Genomic DNA, 24,704 nt, shown 5'->3' with positions numbered 1-24,704 from the left:
GTGAGGAAAGAGCTAGAGAAAGGGAGAGAATTGGCAATTAAATTTTTTAAAATAAATATTAAAGTATATTTGTAAAAAGAAAAACAAAAAAAGAGAATTGTTGAACTAAATAAAATCATATACTATCAGACTAAAAAAAGATTCCTTATAGAACATAGAAGATGAAATGGTGAAACAGGAAAAGTCCTAAGAATACTGCACATCCAAACTGGAAGAGAACACAGAACCTTGAAGAAAGGTGAGCTCTTTGAGATGATATTTGCAACAGAACAAGCTGAAGCTTAGAGAAGGAAGGCTGATGATGTGTACAATGTTCATAAGCCAGCCCTGTTCAAGTTAGTTCAGCTGAATAATGCAACTTTATGTGGTGTTTAGTACAAGAAAGTAAAATCCTAAGATGTTACATAATTTCTTAAGTGGGTAGTACAGCTTTCCATTGACAGTGGGAACTCAGTTTTCCATCATACTCAGAACTACTTTCCCTAATCTGGAATTGAAGTTCTGAAAGTTCTCCAAGTCCTTAAAGGAATTACCCTGCTGCTACTTTATGGTCCTAAAAATCTCTGTTTTTATTGATGCAAATACTCTTGTTTTAACTTTGTATTTGAACTTGAAATTTAGTCCTACTGATAAACAGATGAAAGGCAGCTAAGCATGACTTCTCAGTGCCCCAGGAAATTATGACTTAGAGATTTGTCCTTTCCTGTTTCAATATAGAAAATTCCTCACACAAATTAAATCAGACTGAAATACGCACATGCATACACATACTCCCACCAGATACAAATGAAATAATGGTTTACGATTACAGACATTATCTAATTTTATCCTCAGATGTAGGTCTCACATGAAATCTGCTATTTCCTCCACAAAAAAGCTTAAAATGTTTCCCCAAACCAAAAAGAATTCTAAACAACTGCATTTCTCTCTACTTAATAAAATCCAGTGGTTCTGTTACTTGCAGGGTTCAAACAGAAAATCTTGGTTGACTTTTAAAAGTCTTACAACCTGACTCTTTTCCTACCTATCCCACCTTCTTACACTATATTTAACTCTCCCATATGACACTCCATCTCCCAACTCCATGCTTTTTTTCTGCTTTTCTGGTTTTTAGATTTTTGCAAGGCAAATGGGGTTAAATGGCTTGCCCAAGGCCACACAGCTAGGTAATTATTAAGTGTCGAAGAGCGGATTTGAACCCAGGTACTCCTGACTCCAAGGCCGGTGCTTTATCCACTACGACACCTAGCCGCCCCTCCATGCTTTTTTGATAGTTATTCCCCCATGCCTAGAATCTCTTCCCATCTCTTTCTCTCTCTCTCTCTCTCTCTCTCTCTCTCTCTCTCTCTCTCTCTCTCTCTCTCTGCCAGCAAATGGAGAAATTTTGAATACTGTGGATTAGTTCAGTTATCTTGGCAGTGTTCTTTCCAAAGAGGTACACATTGACAATGAGGTTGACACTTGCATTACCAGAGTTAGTTCAGTGTTTGGGAGGCCCCAAAAGAAAGTGTGGAAGAGAAACCCTATTAGGCTGATTACTAAACTGAAGGTCTACAGAGCCACTGTGCTGACCTCATTGCTATTTGCGTGTGAAATCTGGACCATCTACCAGCTTCATGACAAGAAACTGAATTGCTTCCACTTAAATTGTCTTAGGAGGATTTTGAGATCACCCACCTGGCAAGGGAAGATCCCAGACACTGAGGTCTTTTCTTCGACTTAACTGTCAAGCATTCAAACATTACTACAGAGCGCGCAAGTACAATGGGCTGCACACATGGCCAAAAAAAAAAATTTATTTTTTTAGGTTTTTGCAAGGCAATGGGGTTAAGTGGCTTGCCCAAGGCCACACAGCTAGGTAATTATTAGAGTCTGAGGCCGGATTTGAACTCAAGTACTCCTGACTCCAGGGCCAGTGTCACCAAGCTGCCCCCAAAAAGACAATTTTTTTTGAAGAACTCACACAAGAGCAATTGCTCACATGGTGGTCCAAAGAAGTGATATAAGGGCATTCTGAAGGTCTCAAGAACTTTGGAATTGATTGTGCAACATGGGAGATGTAGAAAAATATGAAATTTTGCATGCATGTATGTGAATTTACTGTGGCTCATTTTACTAGTAGGGAAATAAACCTGACTTTCCCTTCTGCTCCAAAGCTTGCCCAGTCCTCATGTATGCCAACACTTTGTGTGTTCAAGTCTCAAGAAGAGAATCTAGGTGCCCCTATGGGCCACACTCCTACACACTTGCAGCACTTGGGCCATGTCAGTCAGTCAGTAAGCATTTATTAAGCTCCTACTATGTGTTAGGTCTTGAGAATAAAAAAACAGTCAGACAACAGTTCCTGTCCTCAAGGAGCCCCTGGTCTAATGAGTTATTTGGCAAATAAACATTGCAATCTATATGCTAGATAAGAAAAACCACTAATAGGGTCAACAAGGTCCTAGAATTAATCAGGGCAGGAAAAGGCTTTCTGGAGGTGAAGTTTTAGTTGGCACTTGAAGAAAGCCAGGGAAGGTGGGAGGAGAGATGAAGAGATTCCCAGGCCCGAGCGATAAGCAGGAAAAAAGGTCTAGAGCTGGAAGATGGACTGGACGGCAGGTGTTGGAAGACTGGACAGTTGGGAGGGTTTGCTAAGCTATGGAGAGCTTTGATTGACAAACAGAGTATCTTGTATTGGTCCTGGAGGGAAAAGGAGCCACTGGGCTCTATGAGCAAAGAAGACCTGAAGTAGCTTAAAAGAAATGAGAGAACCCAGCCTAGATGTTCACATGAACTATGCCTGACCTGTGGTGAAGCATTCCAAACTCCTGTCTCGTCATCCACAGCAGGATATACTGCACCTTGTCTTTAACATCTTCTAGAACAAAGGATAACCACCAAATCCCACCTTCTCTATGGAGCCTTTCCCAGGCCTTCCCTTCCCACTTAGCCTAAGTGTATCTGGCATGTGTATCTATCTGGTTTGTGCATCGCTATCAGCAGTTTCTTTTTCTCCCACTAGAATATGAGCTCAGCCTTTGTGACCACACAACCCCGCTGCACACAATAGACATCCAACTACCCAAGGATATATTGGATCCTGCCCATCATGATTCTTATCCAAGTCTTCCCACAATGTGCTTCAGGAGGTCCACCTAACCCACATGCCAAGGATATCAATTGAAGCCAAGAACTCTTCAGAAGAGTTCTCTCTTCCTCTTCCCCTCAGACCTCAGCCAATATTGTAAGCTCCTTAGTGCTTAGAAGCTCTAACCCAATATGGGGCATCTTTAACACGTCATCAGGATTCCTAATGTTTAAGCCAAAAGTTCCAGTATCCCTATTACTCTCATACATTTTATGTTTAGAACAATATGTGTGTGTGTGTGTGTGTGTGTGTACCATTTTCCCAGCTTAGCAGAGTCCGTGACCCACAGTAGGCACTTCATATTTACTGAGTAACTGCCCTGACTGGAATACCCTCCCTCCAGAGTAAATGGATTTGGTCCATGAAGGAACTGTCATGTTTGACTAAGCCTCTCTCTTCTTTTCTCCCCTTTCGTTGTTCAATGGTGGGGATGCAGTGAAAGGGAAGGGATCGTGGTAGTAAGGAATCTAAGACTCTTTGCCCAAAAAAAGGTTCAGTGCTTTGAATAAAGTAGGCACTTTAATAAATACTCACTAAATAGAACTGGCTGTAAAAATCAATTTCACAGATCCAAGATAGGGAGGTATGACTAGACAATAATCCCTCTGCAAAAAACATGAGGATTCAATAATGTAAAACAGAAGTCAAAAGTAGCAGATGTAACTCCAAGCTTTAGAGAAAGCTGTCCAAAATGAGAGGCTAGATTCCGGCCTGGGCAGACATCTGCAATACTATACTAAGCCTTGGGCACCGTATTTTGGATCAAATTAAGACAAGCTTGAGAAACCAGGATAGGGAGAGAATTGATGTCTATGCCATATGAGGACTGATTGATGGAAAAAGGGATGTCTGGGGAGAAGAGGAAATTTAAAGGAGACATAATAATCATTTAAAAGGTTATTAATGTGGGAAAGAGATTAGAATTGTTCTGTTTGACCCTGGAGGGTGGGACCAAAAACAAGTAGAAGTTGCTGAAGGACACATTTAGACCTGATGTAAAGAAAAAATTTCCTATCAGAACTATGCAAAGGTGTCTCAGGAGGTATCTGATTCCCTTCATTAGTGGTCTTCAAGCAGACTTGCTGAGAATGTCACAGACTGTATTACAGTTCAAGTAAGGTTGGATTGGAGGGCCCTGAAAGTATTTCTAACACTGAGATTCTGTAATTAACTTTGAAAAGACTAAGGTCTATTGACCTGGATTATCATTCCATCCAGATTGAGGCTGTCTTTGTCTTTTTGTGCCTTAGTTTCTCAATCCGTAAAATAAGAACAATCTTGGGGGCAGTTAGGTGGTGAAGTGGATAGAGCACCAGTCAGGAAGACCTGAGTTCAAATCCGGCCTTAGATACTTAATAATTACCTAGCTGTGTGACCTTGGGCAAGTAACTTAAACCCCAATGCCTTGCAAAAACAAAACAAAGTAAAATAAAATAAAATAAGAGAAATCCTACCTACCACATACACAAATCTGAGGATGTTTTAAGATACCATTTGATATTTGGTATTTCAAAAGCAGGAAGAGAGCTACTATGTAAAATCCAAGATGTCATTGCTATTCCTTTTGGGCTGAAGTAGGACATATTGAAAATGTGCACACTATATTCCTAAAAATAAAAGAAAACCTAGGTGCCCTATAGGGCACAGAATATGTGGTTTAGAAGGGAACTAAGGGATTATTCCAATTCCTTCATTTTACAAAGAAGGAAATTAAAGTACATAGTATGACTTGTTAGAGTCACAAGGGTGATTAAATGACATCACTGGAATCCACAGCCTACCAGTTCACGGCTTTTTCCATTATACCAAACTGCCTCCTTTAAGTGAAGATTACTTTAATTTCATGCTTTATTATAAGAATTCAGAACAAGGACAGATCCTGGAGATCACACAAGGAGATGAAATTATTTACTTGCCCAGGTTCACTCTGGAATAGACATGAAATTTGAACCCAAGTTCTCTGAATGTTCTTTCCCTAACTCAATTCTCTGAAACTAGTTTAAGAAGCTGTTTCAACAAACAGAAATATCTGTACCCTTTCACAGTGCCTTTACTGTGCCATGACTAAAGTGCTCTGAGTACTAGGAATAATATCAATATACATAAATTAAATTGGAAACAAAGTTTAAATATTTTTAAATATGGTAATTTTAGGATATGTTCCAACATTAACCATAGACACATTATTTATCCCATGGTGATGATCTCTTCATGTGAGGGCTGTTTTCTACCATTGATGTCCATCTGAGCCACCTAACTCTCACCTGTGGCTCCAAAAAGCTGTAGCATGCACAGCGGCCATACCCCAGAAAACCATTTGGGCAGGTTGAGGGTAACTGAGGCAGTCTTAAGCTCACTGATAAGTAATGGGGGGTGTCGATCCTAAGCATATGAAATCTTCCACTGGTGGAATGGGTGGAAGAGAACAATTCATTCCAATAACCATGAAGCCAGCTGAAGTAGATGCAGTGGAACACTTAGAGCTTAGTTAGACATCAAAGACACCAAAGTCATCTACTGCATCTAGAGCCATCACCAGTTGAATTGACTCTGTCTTGCTATGCTGGATCATGATTACTTTGGAAGAAAGAGTGAGGCAGCTGATTTTTGTGCAGCTCTACCTCACTTAAATTCAATTTATGCATGCCACAAAAGACATCACTCATAACCATTCCTCAAAGCCCTGTGGTGACAGGCAAGTGATAAAGTAGCAGGTGTGGATATAAGCTGCAGTAACAACCCTACATGCAGGTGACCCAGGCCAGAAGGGCATTTCTCCACTGAAAGCAGCAGTGGGATTCAGCAGCCCTGGATGACTGAGCAGCCCTTTTAAGGATCAGACTATTCACCTCCTGATGCAAGGAAGGGGCTAGAAAAGGTGTCCTAAAAATTGTCTGCTTACCCAACCCTGGCCTGATTACCACAATAGGTGGGGATCCCACAGTGCAATCAAGACAAAAAAAAAAAATCTACAAAAACTTCTTTAAAGAAGATTCCACTCACCACCGGTGCATGAAATTGTGCACACACTGAAAGACAACACAAGATCCAACAGAGCTGAAGATTAAACAGCTCTTGTGAGAGAACTCAGCAGGTCTATCCAAATAGTAGCCCTGAGTGAAACAAGGCTGACAAATGAAGGCCAGCTTACTAAAGCTGGAGCTGGATACACATTTTTCTGGAGTGGCCAAAGTGAAGGGGAATGCCATGAAGCTGGAGTAGCTTTTGCAATCAAAACTAATCTAGTTGGATGGGGGGAGGGAAGTAAGACTGGGGGGGGGAATTGTAAAACTCAATATCTTTAATAAAAATAAATTAAAAATAAAAAAATAAAAAAAACTAATCTAGTTGACTTTCTCAAATGTCTACCAAAAGGAGCAAATGACAGGCTCATGACAATGAGAGTATCACTTCCAGGAAAAATGCCATGCCACCATCATCAGTGCCTATGCTCCCACCATGATGAACACTAATGAAGTTAAAGAAAAATTTTTGAAGACTTAGAGCCCCTTATCATCAATGATCAATGTACCAAAAGAGGACTAGCTTATAATTCTGGGTGACTTTAATGCTACAGTAGGCTTAGATTACCAGACATGGCAGAGTCCTTGGGAGGAATGGAGTTGGAAACAGCAACAGCAATGGTCACCTTCCACTGAAGACACACATTAGACCATCATCTCATGAGCTTCTCATCACAAAACTCTGTTTTCTATTCACCTAAACACAATAAAATTTCCTGAATGCACCCTTGTAGCAAAGATTAGCATCTATTAGACTATGTGAGCATAAGGAGAAGAAACAGACAGGATGTGAGAGTGACAAAGGCAATGTGTGATGCAGAGTGCTGGACTGATCTCAGACTCATCCTCTTTAGGTTAAATATTCACACTCAACCAAAATGGTGGTCCCAAGTCAAAATGACTACTAGAAGAATTAATGTCAAGAAATGTCTCTCTGAGTGGAACAGTTTGTTGCTAACTTTGAGGGGAAGCTGAACCAACACATAGTTGGCAACAATGGAGCAGAAAAGGAGTGAGCAGCTTTCAGAAATCTGGTGTACAGCACTGCATTGTTCATCTAGGATAGAACACTCACAAACACCAAAACTGGTTTGATGAAAATGATGGGGGAAATACAGAAGCTGCTAAATGAAAAACGAGAACTCCACAGGGTTTACCAGCAGGATAGGTCATCCATTTCTAAGAAGGCAGCATTTAATTCCATCAAAAGTAAAAATGAAGCTGAGAGAGATGCAGGACTCATGGCTCAGTAAGAAGGCAGATGAAATTCTGTTTTATGCAGACAGTAACAAACTAAAATGCTTTTATGATGCCCTGAAAGCTATTTATGGGCCAAAGACCTATGGTGCATCTCAACTACTCAGTGCTGATGGATCCACGTTGATTAATGTTAGGAATTTGATCCTAGAGAGATGAGCTGAACACTTCCATAGTGTTCTTAACAGACCATCATCAATCAATGCAGAAGTCACTGTCTGTTTACCTCAAGTACAGGTCAATCAGTCCCTAGCTGAAGTTCCAACTGAAGAATAGGTTTTGAATGCCATTAAGTCTCCTTTCAAGTGGCAAAGCACCTGGTGCTGATTCTATTCCAGTTCAGATCTACAAGGTGGGGAGATCCATTGTTCATCTAAAAACTGCCTGAAATTTTCCAAGTAATATGGCATGAAGACGTTTATCCCCCAAGATTTCAAGGATGCCTCCATCATCCATCTCCATAAAGGTAAAAGGGAATAGATTATCCCGTGATGATCACAGGGACATTTCTCTTTTAGTCGTTGCTGTTAAGATTCTTGCCAGAATTCTTCTCGAGAATCTGATCCTTCACCTGGAAGTTGGTCACCTTCCTGAGAGTTAGTGTGGTTTTATAAAGGATAGAGGAACAGTCAATATGGTGTTTACTGCCCAACAACTCCAGGAAAAATGCCAGGATCATAACAGAAGTCTGTATACAGCATTTATAGATCTGACCAAGGCCTTTGGTACCATCAATCTTAAGAGTTTATGGAAAATTATGTCAAAGTTTGGTTGCCCAGAGAAGTTCTTCAGTATTATATGCCAATTTCATTACAGCGTGCTTGCCAAGATTCTGGATAATGGACAATACTCCTGAGATATTCTAGTCACCAATGGAGTGAAACAAGTATGTGTTCTTGCTCCCACACATTTTAGCATAATGTTTTCAGCCATGTTATTAATGCTTTCAATGAGGATGTACATGGCCTCAAAGTCAGCTACCGCACTGATGACAAATTCTTCAACTTGAAAAGGCTACAAGCCAAAATCAAAGTGGAGGGAGTGTTGGTGCAGGATCTTCTATTTGCAGGTGACTGCACTCAATGCCTCTGAAGCTGAGATGCAACAAAGTATGAATCGATTCTCTGCTGCTTGTGCTCATTTTGGTCTAACAATTAACACACACACATACACATACACACACACACACACACACACACACACACACACAAAAACCCCACAGGTACTCCATCAGCTAGCACCACACCATCCATAGGTGGAACCATGGATTACAGCAAATGGAAAAGTTTTTAGTACTGTAGACAAGTTCACTTACCTTGGCAGTGTCCTTTCCAAGGAGATACACATTGACAATGAAGATGACACTCACATTGCCAGAGCTAGCTCAGTATTTGAGAGGCTCCGAAAGAAAGTGTGGGAGAGAAGAAGTATTAGACTATCAAATTGAAGGTCTACAGAGCCATTGTGCTAACTTCACTGCTATGTCAGGAAACTGAATCACTTCCATTTAATTTGTCTTAGGAAGATTCTGAAGATCACCTGGCAAGAGAAGATACCAGACACTGAAGTCCCTTCTCAAGCTAAACTGCCTAGCACTTCAACACCATTACAGAGTGCGCAACTATGATGGGTTGGACACGTTGTTAGAATGCCAGACGTATGCTTGCCAAAAAATACTATCTAATGGAGAACTCACTCAGTAAGCACCTACCAGGGGTCAGAAGAAGTGAAATCAAGACACTCTGAAGGTCTCATTGAAGGGTTTTAGAATTGATTATACAGCATGGGGTCAGCAGCACAGGATCACCCAGAATGGCATGCCCTCATCAGAGAGGGGGCTGCTCTCTAGAAGGCAGGCAGAATTGAACCAGTTCAAAAATATAAGTTTAGAGTGCCCATCCCAGGTGTTCACACAAACTATCTGTGTCCATCCTGTGGTAAAGCATTTCAAGCTCCTATTGGTCTGACCAGTCACAGTCAGACACAATGACATTTGTCTCAAAGGTAGTGATATTATTTTGGTCTTCTTCAATAATGAAGGACAAGAACCAACCAACCATTTATCCCATGGTCAGGAGAAAAAAACAGCTAACAAGTCAATGCAGTACATTTTCTATTTTTCACTTTGAGGAAGCCTGCTGTGGGGAGGGAAACCTGGTGGTTTTTTAGCACCACTTTAATGGGAAAATACTTTTTCAAAAGTTCATTTTATTCATCTGTATTATTCTTTTTTTAATTTTTTTAGGCTTTTGCAAGGCAAATGGGGTTAAATGGCTTGCCCAAGGCCACACAGCTAGGTCATTATTAAGTATCTGAGGCCGGATTTGAACTCAGGTCCTCCTGACTCCAGGGTCAGTGTTCTATCCACTGTGCCATCTAGCTGCCCCCATCTGTATTATTCTAGTCCATAACATTAGCTACTACAAAGATCAAAATGAACTACTATGGATTTTAACCCAATACCTTAAATCCAAAGGGTAATTCTGTAATTGACAAATGGTCAAAGGAAATGAACAGTTTTTAGATTTAGAAAAAGTTGTTTAGCTTTCTATTTAATAGTTATTTAGCTATTTATTTAAAGCTATTTTTAGTTATATAAAAAAATACTTCAAATCATTACTGAACCTCAAACAACTTTGAGATTCTACTCCACACCTATCAGATTGGATAAAATGACAAAAAAAGAAAATGATCAATGATGGAGAGGATGAAAGAAAACATGAACACTAATGCACTGTTGGTGAAGTTGAGAACTGATCCAACCATTCTGGAGAACAATTTGGAGCTATGCCCAAAGAACAATAAAATTGTGCATACCCTTTGATCCAGCAATACCACTACTAGATCTGCATCCCAAAGAGATCGCATAAAAAAGGGAAAAAAGACCACATGTATAAAAATATTTATAGCAGCTCTTTTTGTAGTGTCAGAGAATTGGAAATTGAGGGATGTCCATCAATTGAGGAATGGCTGAACAAGTCACGGTATATAAATGTGATGGAATAATATTGTTCTATAAAATCATGAGTGGGCGGACTTCAGAAAAGCCTAGAAACACTTGTGTGAACTGATGTTGAATGAAGTGAGCAGAACCAGGAGAATATTGCACACATTAACATCGACACTGTGAGATGATCAACTATGATGATGGGGCTCCTCTCAGCAGTTCACTGATCAAGGACAATTCTTGTTACAGAAAATATTTCCATGTCTAGAGAAAAAACTAGTTTGAAAGCAAAGCAAACTTTCGTTTTTTCTTTCTTTCTCACAGTTTTTTTTTCCCCCTAGTTCTAATTCCTCTAATTCATGACTAATATGGAAATGTGTTAAACATGATTGTATATGTACAACCTATATCAAATTGTTCAGTCATGGGAAGGTAAGAGAAAAGGGAGAGTGGTGGGAAAATGTGGAACTCAAAATTTTGCAAAAGGATGAATATTGAAAATTATCTTTGAATGTAATTGGAAAATTTTTTTTTGAAAATAAAGTTACTCCCCTCCACCAAAGAAATTGAATGTTTCCAAACTGACTTCATAAGGAATTCTTCGGGTCTTGAAATGTAACACACTGGTTTGAATACAGAATGCACCTTCCCCCAACTCCTAGTCAAGGTCAGTACAAAGCTGGAGCATGGCCTAACCCTTTACTCAGCATCCTAAGCAGGAATTCCCCTTATATATTGTCTCCCCTGCTCCTTTAGAGCAGACTGTTCTCAAGTTTTTAATAGGCATGTCTCTTGCCTAGCTCTGTGCTTGGCATACTAAGTACTTAAATTCTTTTCCATTTTATTTAAGATCATGAGATCTCAAGTATCAGGGAGAATGAGGTATATAAAGTGGATGTAATCTGAAGGGGAAAAGGTTAAATTGTTTTAAATATGGTCTTTTTCAGAGTATATACCTCTCTCTCCAATCCAATGATCTGCAAAGTGGGAATTCTAATATTTAGATTACCTCATACAGCTGGAAAGAAAATGTTTTTCAAATTTTGAAGTGCTATGCTTTTTTCATACTGTATATGCCTATTTTAAAATATTTCTTGTATATATATAAAAAATGGTTGAATTTTGCTTTCTTACCTGTTTTCCTAGTTTCTTCCATTTTAATGGAAGGATCAGGTATATCAATTAAAAGAAAAATTTGTTTAGCTATCTAAAGCACAAAAAGGCTTAGGTATTTCTATTTCATCTTTTATGATTTTTCTATATTTTTGTTAAAAATATTCTGTAACTTTTCAAATAACAAAACAATGAATGTGGTTCTAACTATAAGTACTAAAGGTATCAGATGATACATATGCTTAAATACTTCATACCTTTGTAGTAAATAAGAAAAAAATGCTCCTTTTGAATATCATCTGTATCCAGAGAAAGAACTGCGGACTTTGAACAAAGACCAAAGACTATTACCTTTAATTTTTTTTAAAAAAAAAAGTCATCTTACTATGTAATTTTGCTATCTCATACTTTATTTTTCTTCCTTTAGGGATGATTCCTCTTTTATCACATTCAACTTAGATCAATGTATACCATGGAAACAATGTAAAGATTAATAGACTGCCTTCTGGGGGGGGGTTAGGAGCAAAATTGTAAAATTCAAAATAAATAAAATCTTTTTTTTATACACAAAAATTGCTCCTTTTTTCTACTGGATCATTTCTTTGTACACATTAGTCATTTCCCTTTTAAGTGTCAGTAGACTGATCAAACATTTGTAAAAACCCTGTGATTAACATATTTAGTTTTAAAATTACTTTTCCATGTATTTTCTACTATTTTACTAATTTTGATTTTTTCTTTTGTTTCTGATTTCACACCAGTATAAATGTATAGAGGTCACAATAATAAAGCTTTGCTTGAATCTTCAGTGATAAAATTTTTGAAAGGCTCTCTGATGAACAGATTTTAGAAATAATAATGCCTCATCCCACTCAAGTGATAGTGAACTTCCATATAGTGAACTGAAGGACAGAAATGCTACAACTGCAGCCCAAGAGTCAGCGAAACAAGTTCTCATTTGATTCCAGCAACAATCAATCTATCAGTTAAGCTCCTTTTACAGCTAATCATGTACAAAGTAATGAGAAATGGAGTTCTTGCCAGACCCAAGTTTATGAATAAAGAGATAAAATGATATTTGTAAAGCATTAGCTCAGTCTCTGGCCCAAAGCAGAGGTCATGTAAATGTCATCTATTATTACAAAGCGCCACAATATCTGAAAGGTAAAAGATGAATCTTCTTGACAATGCTCAATACCATTACATTTTGATCTGACCCTAGTACGGATCCTACAAGTCTCTCTCTCTTCTTTCAAATTGTATTTAGTCAGTCAATACTTAGAAACATTCAGAAATGTACAAATGCTTGGAGCCAGGGACTAACAAAAGTCATGCTGATTGGACCATTACATTAGATGAATTAGAAAAGTAACCTATTAAAGCAAACTACTCATAAAAAAGAATGTAGAACTCCCAGTGGGTATTCAACAAGACTATGCGGTGTAATTGATTCTTAGACATAATGAGGTGCCCACAACTTGTAACTGAAAACTGAAAGGCAGCAACATCTATCTCAGGAAACTATGTAACTCTTTTATTGAAAGTTCTCATAAGAAACTTTTGCCTGATGTGCATATACCAAATGGCATCCATGCCTTACAAAGTATGCTGTAAAATGATTCCATCACTGTGAAACAGGCCAGAAGAATTGGGTCAGAAATTTTGGATGATGGTAAACTCAATAGGTAGCACCAGAAAACACATACTTGTTTAAAAATTCTCTTATTTGGGAAAAGATAAGACTAGAAATTATTGATGGCAGTGTGCCTGTATATTATGTAGTAATGTTGAGGCGAATGAAACTGTTAAGTCAACAATTGATACAAAGTAACCTGGAGCAATTAATTTACATTCCCTGATCTTTTCAAACAGAATGATCTTTTCCCCCTTCCTTCTCTCACCCCTCTACCCAGAGTTATTAAACTGTGTGCCAAAGCTTGTCCTGTTCCTCTTTGCAGGAGTATCTCTCCCGGATACCCCCTTTTCTCCTGACACTGTCCCTCCTCTAGTGGTGCTGATCCACATTACTAGATCACTACAAAAGGCAGCAGGTGGCTCTGCCTGCCTCCACTCCCCCCCAACTCTCTCTCTCTCTCTTTCTTTCTCTCTCTCTCTCTCTCTCTCTCAGGTTTTTGCAAGGCAAACTGGGTTAAGTGGCTTGCCCACAGCCACACAGCTAGGTAATTATTAAGCATCCGAGGCCTCATTTGAACTCTGGTACTCCTGACTCTGGGGCTGGTGCTTTAGCCACTGTGCCACCTAGCCACCCCCATTCTCTATCATTCCAGTGGCTCCCTATTCCCTCCAGAACCAAATATAAGATGCTCTGTTTGTCAATCAAAGCTCTCCATAGCCTAGAAATCCCTTCCAACTGTCCAGTCTCCTAACACCTGCCCTCCTGCCCCTGGCCTCTGTCTTCCAGCTCTGGGCCTTTTTTCTGGCTGTCATTCAGACCTGGAACTTCTTCATCTCCCCTCCCAAGTTCCCTGACTTCCTTCAGGTGCCAACTGAAACCTTAACTTCTCCAGAAAGTCTTTCCCTGCCCTAATTAATTCTAGGAACTTGTTGACCCTATTAGTGCCTTTTTTTTATCTAGCATGTAGATTGCAATGTTTATTTGTCAAATAATTCATTAGACCAGCTCCTTGAGGACAGGAACTGTCTTCTAACTCTTTTTATACTGATGGACCTAGCACATAGTAGGAGCTTAATAAATGCTGACTAACTTACATGGCCCAAGTGCTGTTTGCATATGGGGTGTGACCCATAAAGGCACCTGGATTATCCTCTTGAGACATTGAGTGCTGGCATATATAAGGTCTGGGAAAGCTTTGGAGCAGAAGAGGAAATCAATTTTATTTCCATACTAGTAAAACGAACCACAATAAATTCACACACATACGTGCAAAATTTCCTATTTAATATTTTAGAAGGAAAATATATCTAGGTGGCACACTAGATATAACTCTGAACTTGAAGTCAGGAAGACATGAGTTCAAATTTCCCCTCCAACATTTACTAGCTATGTGACCCCATGCAAGTCACTTAATCTCTGTTCACCTCAGTTTCCTGAACTGTAAAATGGGGAAAATAATAGTTTTTTATCTCCCCAGGGTTGTTATGAAGACCAAATGAGATACTACAGAACTTAGCACAATACTGGTACATTGCTGGCTACTGCTTCTTTTCTTTCTTCACTGAATTCAATTCCTATCCCTCAGGACACCAGTGTCCCAGAGATCACAATTTAAAAATCAAATCTCAGACTTCTGGAACAGCTCTCTCCATATTTTGCTTATATCCCCCTTGAGCTCAATGTTACCATTTCAGTATAGTTCTCCTTTCATTCATTAGGCATTGTTGGTTGGTGAAGGTTGCCTATTCATAATCTTTCCAAAGCTCTCGATGCTTGATGCTACCATATTTGTTCTTCTGACCCAGCTGACACTCCCCTTCCTTAGCTCTCTAGGTTTTCATGTTCTTCTGGGCACCTTTACATGGGGGCTTTCAAATGTTCATCTTGGATCCTCTTACATATATGTATTTTTTTCTCTCCTTTATTCCCCCAGCTTCAACATGTTCAAAAACGTGGTGCTATCTTTTCAATCTTTTTTCTCTCACGTAACAATTTACCAAGATAAAAAGTTACTAAGTCACCAAGTTCTATTCAAAATATCACTCACCAAAAATGTTTTTAAATCTTCATTTTCAGTCTCTATTCCCTCTGCTTGACCAATAATGGGTCCTCATTACCATATACCCAGATTATTCTAAGAGCCTCTACTCATCCTTCCTTCAATTCTCTCAACTGTCTGATCCATCCCTAAATATATTCCAGCCAAACTCATCTTCCTTATGCAAAAATCCAATCACGTCACTCCTCTGGTCAAATAATCTTCAATTGGGGTGGCTAGGTGGCATAGTGGATAAAGCACCAGCCCTGGAGTCAGGAGTACCTGGGTTCAAATCCGGTCTCAGATACTTAATAATTACCTAGCTGTGTGGCCTTGGGGCAAGCCACTTAACCCCATTTGCCTTACCAAAAAAAAAACCCCTAAAAAACCCCTTCAATCGTTCCCTATCATCTAGGGAGAAGAGTTCAAACTTTTTTAACTGGCATTCAAGGCTCTTAAATTTAGCACCACTACACCAATCTTACCTGCTATTATTACACTCTGGTTTCAAGTAAACTAAACTACTCTGCAGCCTCAGTACATGCTCTAGATTTTCTCACCTACTCTCTGATGCTCATCTCAAGTGTGGCTCCCATCAATCAATCAATTAATCAATATTTATTGTCTCCTGTGTGTCAGGCAATGTACTAAGAGCTGGGAATACAAGTCCCTACCTTCAATGAACTTACAATCTAATAAGGGAGACAACAGGCAAATAAGTCTATACAAAGCAAGCTCTATGCAGGTTAATTAGGAAATAATTAACAGAAGGAAGGCACTGGATTGAAGAGAGGCTAGGAAAGACTTTCTGCAGAAGGCAAGTCAAAGCAGAGTTAAGACTTAATCCCTCATTCCCATTACTAACCAAGATCCATTCTCCCCTCCCCCAACAAACCTCCACTTCTATTCTTTCATCTGATCCTCACTGGGCAAGATTTCTGACCAGAACTATCCAACTAGCTAGTGCTTCACACCACCCACCCCCTCCACTAAACCCATGATGAAATGGGGATATCAGGCTAGATGACTTCTAAAATCTGTGACTGACCCCTCTATACCTAAGTAAATTCTATTAATTCTTCTCCCAAACCAGACTGCAAAATTTGTGTCTCATTCATTTTTGCATCTCCCCCTAGTGGTGCCTTATACCCTAACAAGCACTCATTGTTCAAGTCAATTATCACCCGAGTATCATTCCAATATATACCTACAGAGAGCTATCTCCAACAATATCTCCTGATTTACTAAATACTGGAGGCAGCATAACCTAATACATAGGGAAGCCACCTTTAAATCAGAAAGACATACAAACTGGGTAACCACTGCCAAATCACAACTCTCAAGAGTTCTAAGCCAATGGTGTCAAATTCAAAAAAGAAAGGGAGTCACTAATTCACACATAAGGATCCTTGCTGGCCACATACTGACTTAGTCTTAAGATTTAAAATTATGTTTTATTGTATTTGATTTTGCTAAATATTTCCCAATTATACTTTAATCTGGTTCTGGCACATTTGGGAATGCTGTTTTAATTTGTGTTTCAAAACCCTGATAACCCATGGCTCCTGGGGGTGACCTCTTCAATTCTGCATTCCCTAGTGTCAATGCCTGCTTCCCTCCAATAGCTTCCTCCAGCTTTTGAATTCCTCTCCTGAATCTCATTTGAGGAAGCACAAGTTAGTCTTGGCCATTTCAAACTCACAATTGCCCAGACTATAGCTTCACCTTGCCCCAGGTTCCTAGGCATTCCCTCATTCTCCTTGGCTCTCTTTTATGTGAAGCCTTCCACTACTAGATTGGAAGCTCCATTAGGGCACTTTCTGCTTGTTTCTCTACTCTTAGCACAGTATCTGGAGGCTTAACAAATTCCTTCATTCATTCTCTCTCCTTTCCTCCTTTCTGTCTCTTCTTTCCCTCCCTCCCCCCTTCCTTGGTGCTGACCAAGAGGGCCTTTTCTCAAGATTCCCTACCCCAGGGAAGTCACAGGTCTAGTTCCCGAAACACTAGAAATTTTATACAAGTTATACTATATAAGATCATAATCATCCTCATTCTGTCCCAAATGTCAAACATGATTCTTTATAAGAATACTATTCCAATAATAATAAGTTTCAAACATTCTCCTGGTTCAGAAAGAACTTTTACAATATTTGAAGTAGCAAAGAATAGAAAGGACAGTCCAAGATCCCTTTCAGCTCTCCATCTCTGATCCTATGGAGTGAAGAGTCCCAGCTGTAACAAAAACCAAATGACTTAAAATACCTTAAGCCTCGATGACCTCATCTGAAAAATGGGAAAAACAACTTTTATAGTATTCTACCTTAAAAGGTAACTGAAAGGAATGCACTTTGTAAACTCCAAGTTCTACATAAAGGTAAATTATTTGTATTGTCATTCTATAGAACTTTCAACAAGGAAAATTATGAAAATTGCTTCAGCTCTAATTATATTTCTAGCAAAATAAAAAAAATGGCCTATCTAGGCATGTTCAATTTCTCTGACATCTGCTAAATTTCAAAAATTTATTTCAAGGAAGCGCCATCTGACAATCATGTGACTTAGTTAACAAGTAATTCAAATTATTCTCTTTTGTCAAAGGATTTTTAAAAATTGGTAAGGTGAGGGTTGTGCAAATGTGCCATTTAATAACAATGACTTTTTACAATTGATCTGGAAATACACTGTCCAAATTCAATTACTGACATTTGTTATTTTTAAATAACTTGTTTGGCACCCAGAAGAAGTAAAATATGCAAAATGGGAAGACCATTAAAAACAACCCTCCAGCATGTAAAAGCATAACAAATCACAGCATCAGAACTGTCAGGACAAGAAGGTCATTATCACTGGATCAAATTCCTGGTTTTATAAATGATGAGACTGAGTGCCAGAGGAGAAAAATCACTGCCCCAAAGTTCCATAGCAAATTAATAGCAGGCAGGATCAGAATCCAGGTTCCCTGTCTCCCAGGACTAGTGTTCATTCTTTCTACTATACCAAGATACCTTTAAATGCAGCTGGTAACAGTATTATTTCTTTGGTAAATGAAACAATAAAGAATGAACAGAGCCAGAAGGCAGTATTAAAATTACTGCCTCGACATGGTTCTCACCCTTGTGCAGCCACAACCTATAGTTATAATACTGTGCTCTTTAGTAGTTACTATGGCAGAATTCTACTTTGAACCTCTATACTGCCCTCCTGGTCCATTGCTGGCACCTTCACATTCAACTCGGAACCTCTAACCTCTAAGATTTTCCTTTGAGGAAGCCTTGGTCTCAAACATAGGAGAACTTGTCTATTATCATTAAAGTTACCATTTGCCTTCTCATCTTCATTTGGCACCATCAATGCCTTTCTTCTAAACACTAAAAGATTAGTGGATAAAAATTCCATTTCAGAGGCCCATCTAGCACTCCACACTGGATCTTTCAGTGAAACTGCAGAGACATCAGTTCAACCTGACTCCAGCTCTACAGCAACAAGAGGCAGCATCAAGCAGCACAAAAAGTACCAGCAGCGGGGCTGGAGACCAGGGGGCAGGGGGCGGGGAGGGGGAGGACACACCACACCTGCCTCAGGAAGATCAAGGAACTGGCTGGGCCTCCTGCCTCCAAATCCAGAGCTCTTCCCATTTGGCTGAGCAAATAGCCTTTCTCCTTAATGTCCCTGTCTATTAACAATACACAAACAGAAAGGTATTTGAGATCCAAAAGAAGATGTATAACTTCAAGAAATAATAAAATATCTTTTATCTGGAATGATAATAAAGAATGTCTTAAGTCTAAGATACCAAAAAAACCTCTTCAAAGATCCCCAGAAGATAAAAGCAATTTGGCAGAAGGCAAGAAAGCTACAGAAAGATTTGACACAAGAAAATGCAACACTTGGGTTGAAATCACAAGAGAAAATTCTAGATGTTGCCAATAGATCAGGGAGGGCATGGCTTCTGAGGGAAGAACTAAAGACTATCAAATTGCAAGTATTTCAATCAGCCAACATTCATTGATCACCTCCCATAAAAGATCACAGGATTTAAGCTAGAAAAAGATCTGTAAACATAAGATTCATTTTCTACTTCTCATTGCCTTATCCCCTACTAAGCCACCATATTTGACTTCTTCCCATTCATGCCTACCACTAAAGGCAGGGGTCACAAATGCCTTTTTATATTCTCTGAGGTGTCAAACAGTTATGAATATTGGGACTGGACTAAAAAAGCCGCACCTCAAAAAAGCTTTCCCTATCCATGTTTAGTAAATAGAAAGTGTTTGTTTGATGCAAGACCCTTCTGCTCATTTCGGTAATTAAATTATTTACCCAAAGTCATAATAGCTATTAAATATCAAGTACCAATTCAAACTTGAGTCTTCTGACTCCAAATTCAAATCAAATGAGATAACATCTGTAAAGTCCTTAGTTCAGTACCTGGCTCAAAGTAGGTAATTTTAAAAATGCCTGTTTCCTTCCTCTCCCTAATCCAAGTAACTAACTACACAGGGAACTGTGCTAGTTGTCATTTTCATGAGTCACCGCCTTACACAATCTCACTGGGGAAAGAGATTGTGTCTGATATTAAAATAATTATACAAAGGAATGAGTACCATGTCTCAAGTGGAACCGTTGCTATGGGGGAGAATGGTCAAGAAAGGCCTCTCAGAGAAGGGAAAGCATCCAAAGTTCATATGCATCATGGAGAGCCCAGGAGTGTGTGTGGTAATGATCTCTGCCTTCACAAAGTTTAGATGCAGAAAGATACAGTAGGGTGTAACACAAGAAGGAATGAATGAAAGGGAAGCATCTCAAGTATCTGCCGTCCTAGGCAATAACCGTATGGCCAACCTACCTACCTACATAAAGGGCAGGAGATGTGGTGGCAAGGCCAGAGGAAGCTGATGTGAAAACATCCATGGGCTGGGGGGAGAGAAAGGAGGGGAGCTAGAATATCCACTACTTCCTTTGTTCTTTTTGAGAGGCTGTTTTAAGAATTAAGGTTTCAAGGTGAAATCAAATCACAGGGTCCTTTGAGAGCATTGAGTCCAACCCAGTTTACACACAGAGAAACAGAGTTTCAGAGAAAAAAAGAGTTCAGAGAAGGGAAGTACATGGTGGGGGATAAGGGTGAAGGGGGAGAGAGGGAAGAACTGAACAGATAGAAAGAATCCCAATTCTAAAAGGGGGCAATGAAAAGACAAGGGATGAACTCTGTGTGAGAACTGTGGACCTTAGCCACACAAAGGCAACTCTCCCCCTGAGGGCATGAGAGAACTCAAAAGGAGGAGACAGGGCCCGTACCTGAAGAACAGGACAAGGGAGGGCAATGGGAAAGAAGAGGATTTTGGGGCTCACATCCTGAAGGCATACTGTACCAAGGGGTAAGCTTGCTTTTGTTTTTTGAGGGATGGTTCGTGTATTTTTTAATAAATAAAGGAAAAGGTATCCGAGGAAGGGAGTTCTGGAGCAACTGAGAATACTGACAGAATCTGCAAGAGGGGTACCTGAGGAGGGAGAGGGGTAGAGGGTTGATCTAAAAGGAAGGAAGAGGTCAAGGACCACGGAGAGGCTTCTCTTGAGAAAGTGGCAGAGGGCAATCAGTGAGGAGGTGCCGGGTTTGGGGAGCCAAAAACAGAAGGAAGGGAAACAAGTCTGGACCGGGGCCAGGGAGGGGACCATTATATCCCGATGACTGGAGGGGCCTGCCCTCTTTTCTCCGCAGGACTGGGGTAAGGGGTTACCACACTGGGGGTTTCTGACCAGGGCCCTCCTCATCATCATGCTCCTAACTGGAGGCTCCCTCCCTGGCTCTCCCAGGTGGGTCCTGCCCAGCCTTTTCTCTGCAGGGGGAGGTCAGATGGGGGGGGGGGGGTCTAAGAAGAGACTTTATTGTTACCCTCCTAGCTGGAGGCTCCCTCGGCGGCTCCGGGAGGATGGCCTGGTTTTTCCCCGCAGGATGGCAAGGGTGGGGTCCTGCCAGCCTGGGGGAGGGGCGAACCAGAAAATCCTCTGTCTGCTCCTAACGGGGCCCTTCCTGCGGGGCTCCCGGGGGGCTCCCCTTTCCCGCGGCTGGGGCCCACGGGGGCCTCCTCCTCCGATCCGGGGGCCGAGCCCGGCTGTGCCCCGCTGCTGGGGTGGCGCGGGGCTCCGGGGGGCGCAGTGGGGGCGGCGGGGCTCACCTGTGCGCCGGGATGCGCTGCGAGCTCATGCCCTTGCCCACCAGGAAGTGCACGTCGCTGAGCACCTCGTTGTTGAAGAGGAAGGCGAAGCGCTCCTTGACGGTGGGCTTCGTGGCCTGCCAGTTGTACACGGGCTCGCGGTGCAGCACCAGCCCGGCCGCCGCCGCCGCCGCGGGCCCGGGCGGGGCGGGCGCCGAGGCCGGGCCGGGCCCGGGGGCCGCCGCCGCGGCCGAGCCCGCCGAGCCCGCGCCGCCGCCGCCGCCGCCGCCGCCCGCGGCCTGGGCGCAGGCGGCCCCGGGCCCGGCCGAGGCGGCGGAGGCCGCGGAGGCGGCGGCGGCGGCGGCGGCGGCGGCCGGGTTCCCGGGGGCCGGGGCGGCGGCCGCGGCGCAGTTGTTGTAGCTCAGGCCCGCCCCGGGCCCGCCGCCGCCGCCGTTGCTGCAGCCGTTCCCCACCCCCGGCGGGCAGGACGACAGGCCGCCGCCGCTGCCACCGGCCGCCATCTTGGCTGGGAGCTGCTGCGGCAACGGCGGAGGCGACGGGCGGGCGGCGGCCGAGGCGGCGGCGGCGGCGGCGGCGGCGGAGGCGGCGGAGGCGGCGGCGGAGGCGGCGGCGCTCGCGGTGTTTACAAATAGAGCCGGGCAGCAGCGGCGCATGGGAGCGCGGGGCGCGCGCCCGCGGGAGAGGCGCGCGCCCGCGGGGCTGCGGGGAGGCGGGGCGGGAGCGCGCCCGCGGGGGGGCTGCGGGGAGGCGGGCGGGCGCGCGCCCCGACGGAAGCGGGGGGAGGGGCGGCCGGAGGCGCGCGCACACTGCGGGGGGCGGGGCCCTGCGGGACCGTTAGGGAGCGCCCCCCCCCCCCGCGGCCCCGGCCTTCTCCGGGCCCGGCCTCAGTTTCCCCAACGGCGCAAGACTTGGGTTTGGGCTTCCAAGGTGGCGGCAGCTCCTTTTTTTGAAACCTTGCCAGCGCCCGTCGGCCGCGGTTCCTTCAAGAAGCCGCAAAAAGCTTTGTGAAAAACAATTTTTATGTTCCTTTCTTTTCGTACAGACCTGGAATCCCAGAAAATCAGAAGGGGGGGGTGAAGACGTCCTGAGCCTGGCACTGCCAGGGGGAGGCGAGTTACTCAGAAAAAATGGAGGGGCATATTTGTTGAAAGGTCGTGGTTTCCCTGCGGAAGAAGGTGGTGGGAGGGAGAGAAAATAGATTGGACTAAGAATAAAAAGGTAAAAGGTGAAGAAAAGCTTGGTATTGGTGGAGTATGTAGCCCCCACAATACCGCAACAAAGCTCTTTTTAAAAAAAAATTAACATTTTTATTTATTTTTTATAACAACAGTAGTATTCACCAGGATTTTTACCTTTTTCTCCCTCCTTCCTCTCAACCCCCCTCCCCCATAGAAAGCGATCTAATCTAGGCTCTACACGTGCAGTTATGCTAAACGTGGAGCCGTAGTCATCATCAGCAAAGGCCTTTTATTTATGTGAATTCACTTAGATCTTTAAATAAACAGGGTTTGTATTATAAGATTTTATTACAAACAAGAATGATGTGAATTCTCTTCCATCTTTACAATAATATGTTGGCTTTAGGCCTTTCCAGAGATGAGAACAACAATAGTCTGTCTATATTGAATGAGCAAATGTGAGGATTTGGAGGTGAAGCTGAGGTGTTGAGTCTGAGTGACTCAGGATAGCAGGATCCTTAACAGTCATAGGGAAGGAGTTTGATCAGTGTTTATAGCATGGAAACAAAGTGGGGATTATCAGACTGCTTTGGGGGGGGGGGAGACAGATTGTGGGAAAATTCAATAAAAATAAAAACAGCCATAGAGAAGTTTGGAAGAGGGGGGAATAGGGTGAGAAAGGGGAAGAGGGGGGAATAGGGTGAGAAAGGGGAAGAGGGGGGAATAGGGTGAGAAAGGGGAAGAGGGGGAAATAGAGTGAGAAAGGGGAGTTCTGTTTTGGATAGATGAAGTTGGAGTTGCCTAGAAGCCTTGTTAGAAATGTGTCTTGGGCAGTTGGTGGGAGTAGGAAAGAGAAAGAATCTGGATTTATAGATCCAGATATAATATGGTTTTAGAGAAGGCAATTTAGAAAAAAAGAAAGAAAAGCTATTCACAAAAGTGATCTCAAAGCTTGTCAGACTAAAGCTGCTCCTGAACTTGTACAAGAATTTCTTCAAAATCAGATGAAGGGGCGGCTAGGTGGCACGATGGATAGAGCACCGGCCCTGGAGTCAGGAGTACCTGGGTTCAAATTCGACCTCAGACACTTAATAATTGCCTAGCTGTGTGACCTTGGGCAAGCCACTTAACCCCATTGCCTAAAATTAAAAAAAAAATCAGATGAAGGAGTGGGGCTAGGTGGCGCAGTGGATAGAGCACCAACCCTGGAGTCAGGAGAACCTGAGTTCAAACCCAGCCTCAGACACTTAATAATTACCTGTGTGGCCTTGGGCAAGCCACTTACCCCCATTTGCCTTGCAAAAACCTAAAAGAAATTGTTATTTGACCTTCACTCTCAGACAATCTTGACAGCCAGGACACAAGTAGGTGAATTGATTTGAATGAGGGGAGGCTGTGGTAAGTCACCAGCCTCACTTTCTCCAAAGCCATCTGGGTCTAGTAGCCAGATAGGAATCAGGATGACTGGAGATGGCCCTGGATGTGAGGCAGGCAGCGTTAAATGACTTGCCCAAAGTCACACAGCTAGTAAGAATCAAGTACCTGAGGTTGGATATGAACTTTAGTCCTCTGGATTCCAGGGCTGGTGCTCTATCCATTGCATCACCTAACCAAAGCATTATATTACTCTTTGGAGATACAAAGATAAAAGATAAACCAAACTCCCTGCTCTCAAGGAGCTCACATTTTAGTCAGAAGAGCCAACATGCAAAGAGCTACATCCAAAAGGGAAAACTTTATGTTTGAACGACATCTTAAACCTGGGATTCCCAGAAGCCCAAGTCAAGAGGCAGAGCATGTTGATCATGAGAGACAAGTCAGTGCAAAATCACAAAGATGGGAGTGGAAAGTTGAGGAATAGGACTTCTTTGTCTTGCTGTGCAGGTTACACTTCCATCTCTAGCTATGCCCTTTTCCTCCAACCTTTGGAGGGAACAGGAATCCCAAAGCAGGGGCTGTCAGTTGACCATGTACCTTCCAACTCATATTTCTCATGGCTCCAGGCTCCAGCCTCCATTGGGAAGATGAATGACCCCCCTCCATTCAGTGATAAACACTCTTTTACCCTTCACATCCAAGGATTCTAAATTCCTGTAGCTCATCATCATCTAAACCCTATTCCTCCCCTTCCCACCTTATTTATCCCAGTTCCTCATTCCCATCCCTTTCAACCCTCCTACCTCAAAGTTTCAACCAGTTTCACCCAGCT

General features: G+C 42.2%; 1 protein-coding gene across 1 annotated transcript in view; it reads right to left on the bottom strand.

The window, feature by feature from the left end:
• The window catches only part of BTBD2 (BTB domain containing 2), a 60,766-nt gene extending 38,891 nt beyond the window's left edge, over window positions 1-21,875 (bottom strand). The window contains exon 1 of the mRNA XM_074204654.1: window positions 21,318-21,875. Coding sequence (XP_074060755.1) covers window positions 21,318-21,817 — 500 coding nt within the window. The 5' untranslated portion in view covers window positions 21,818-21,875. The remainder of the gene's footprint in view (window positions 1-21,317) is intronic.
• Window positions 21,876-24,704: the final 2,829 nt, after the last annotated feature.

The sequence above is a fragment of the Macrotis lagotis genome, chromosome X (assembly GCF_037893015.1).
Source record: "Macrotis lagotis isolate mMagLag1 chromosome X, bilby.v1.9.chrom.fasta, whole genome shotgun sequence".
Lineage (NCBI taxonomy): Eukaryota > Metazoa > Chordata > Mammalia > Peramelemorphia > Peramelidae > Macrotis > Macrotis lagotis.
This window is presented reverse-complemented; position numbering and strand designations above follow the sequence as displayed.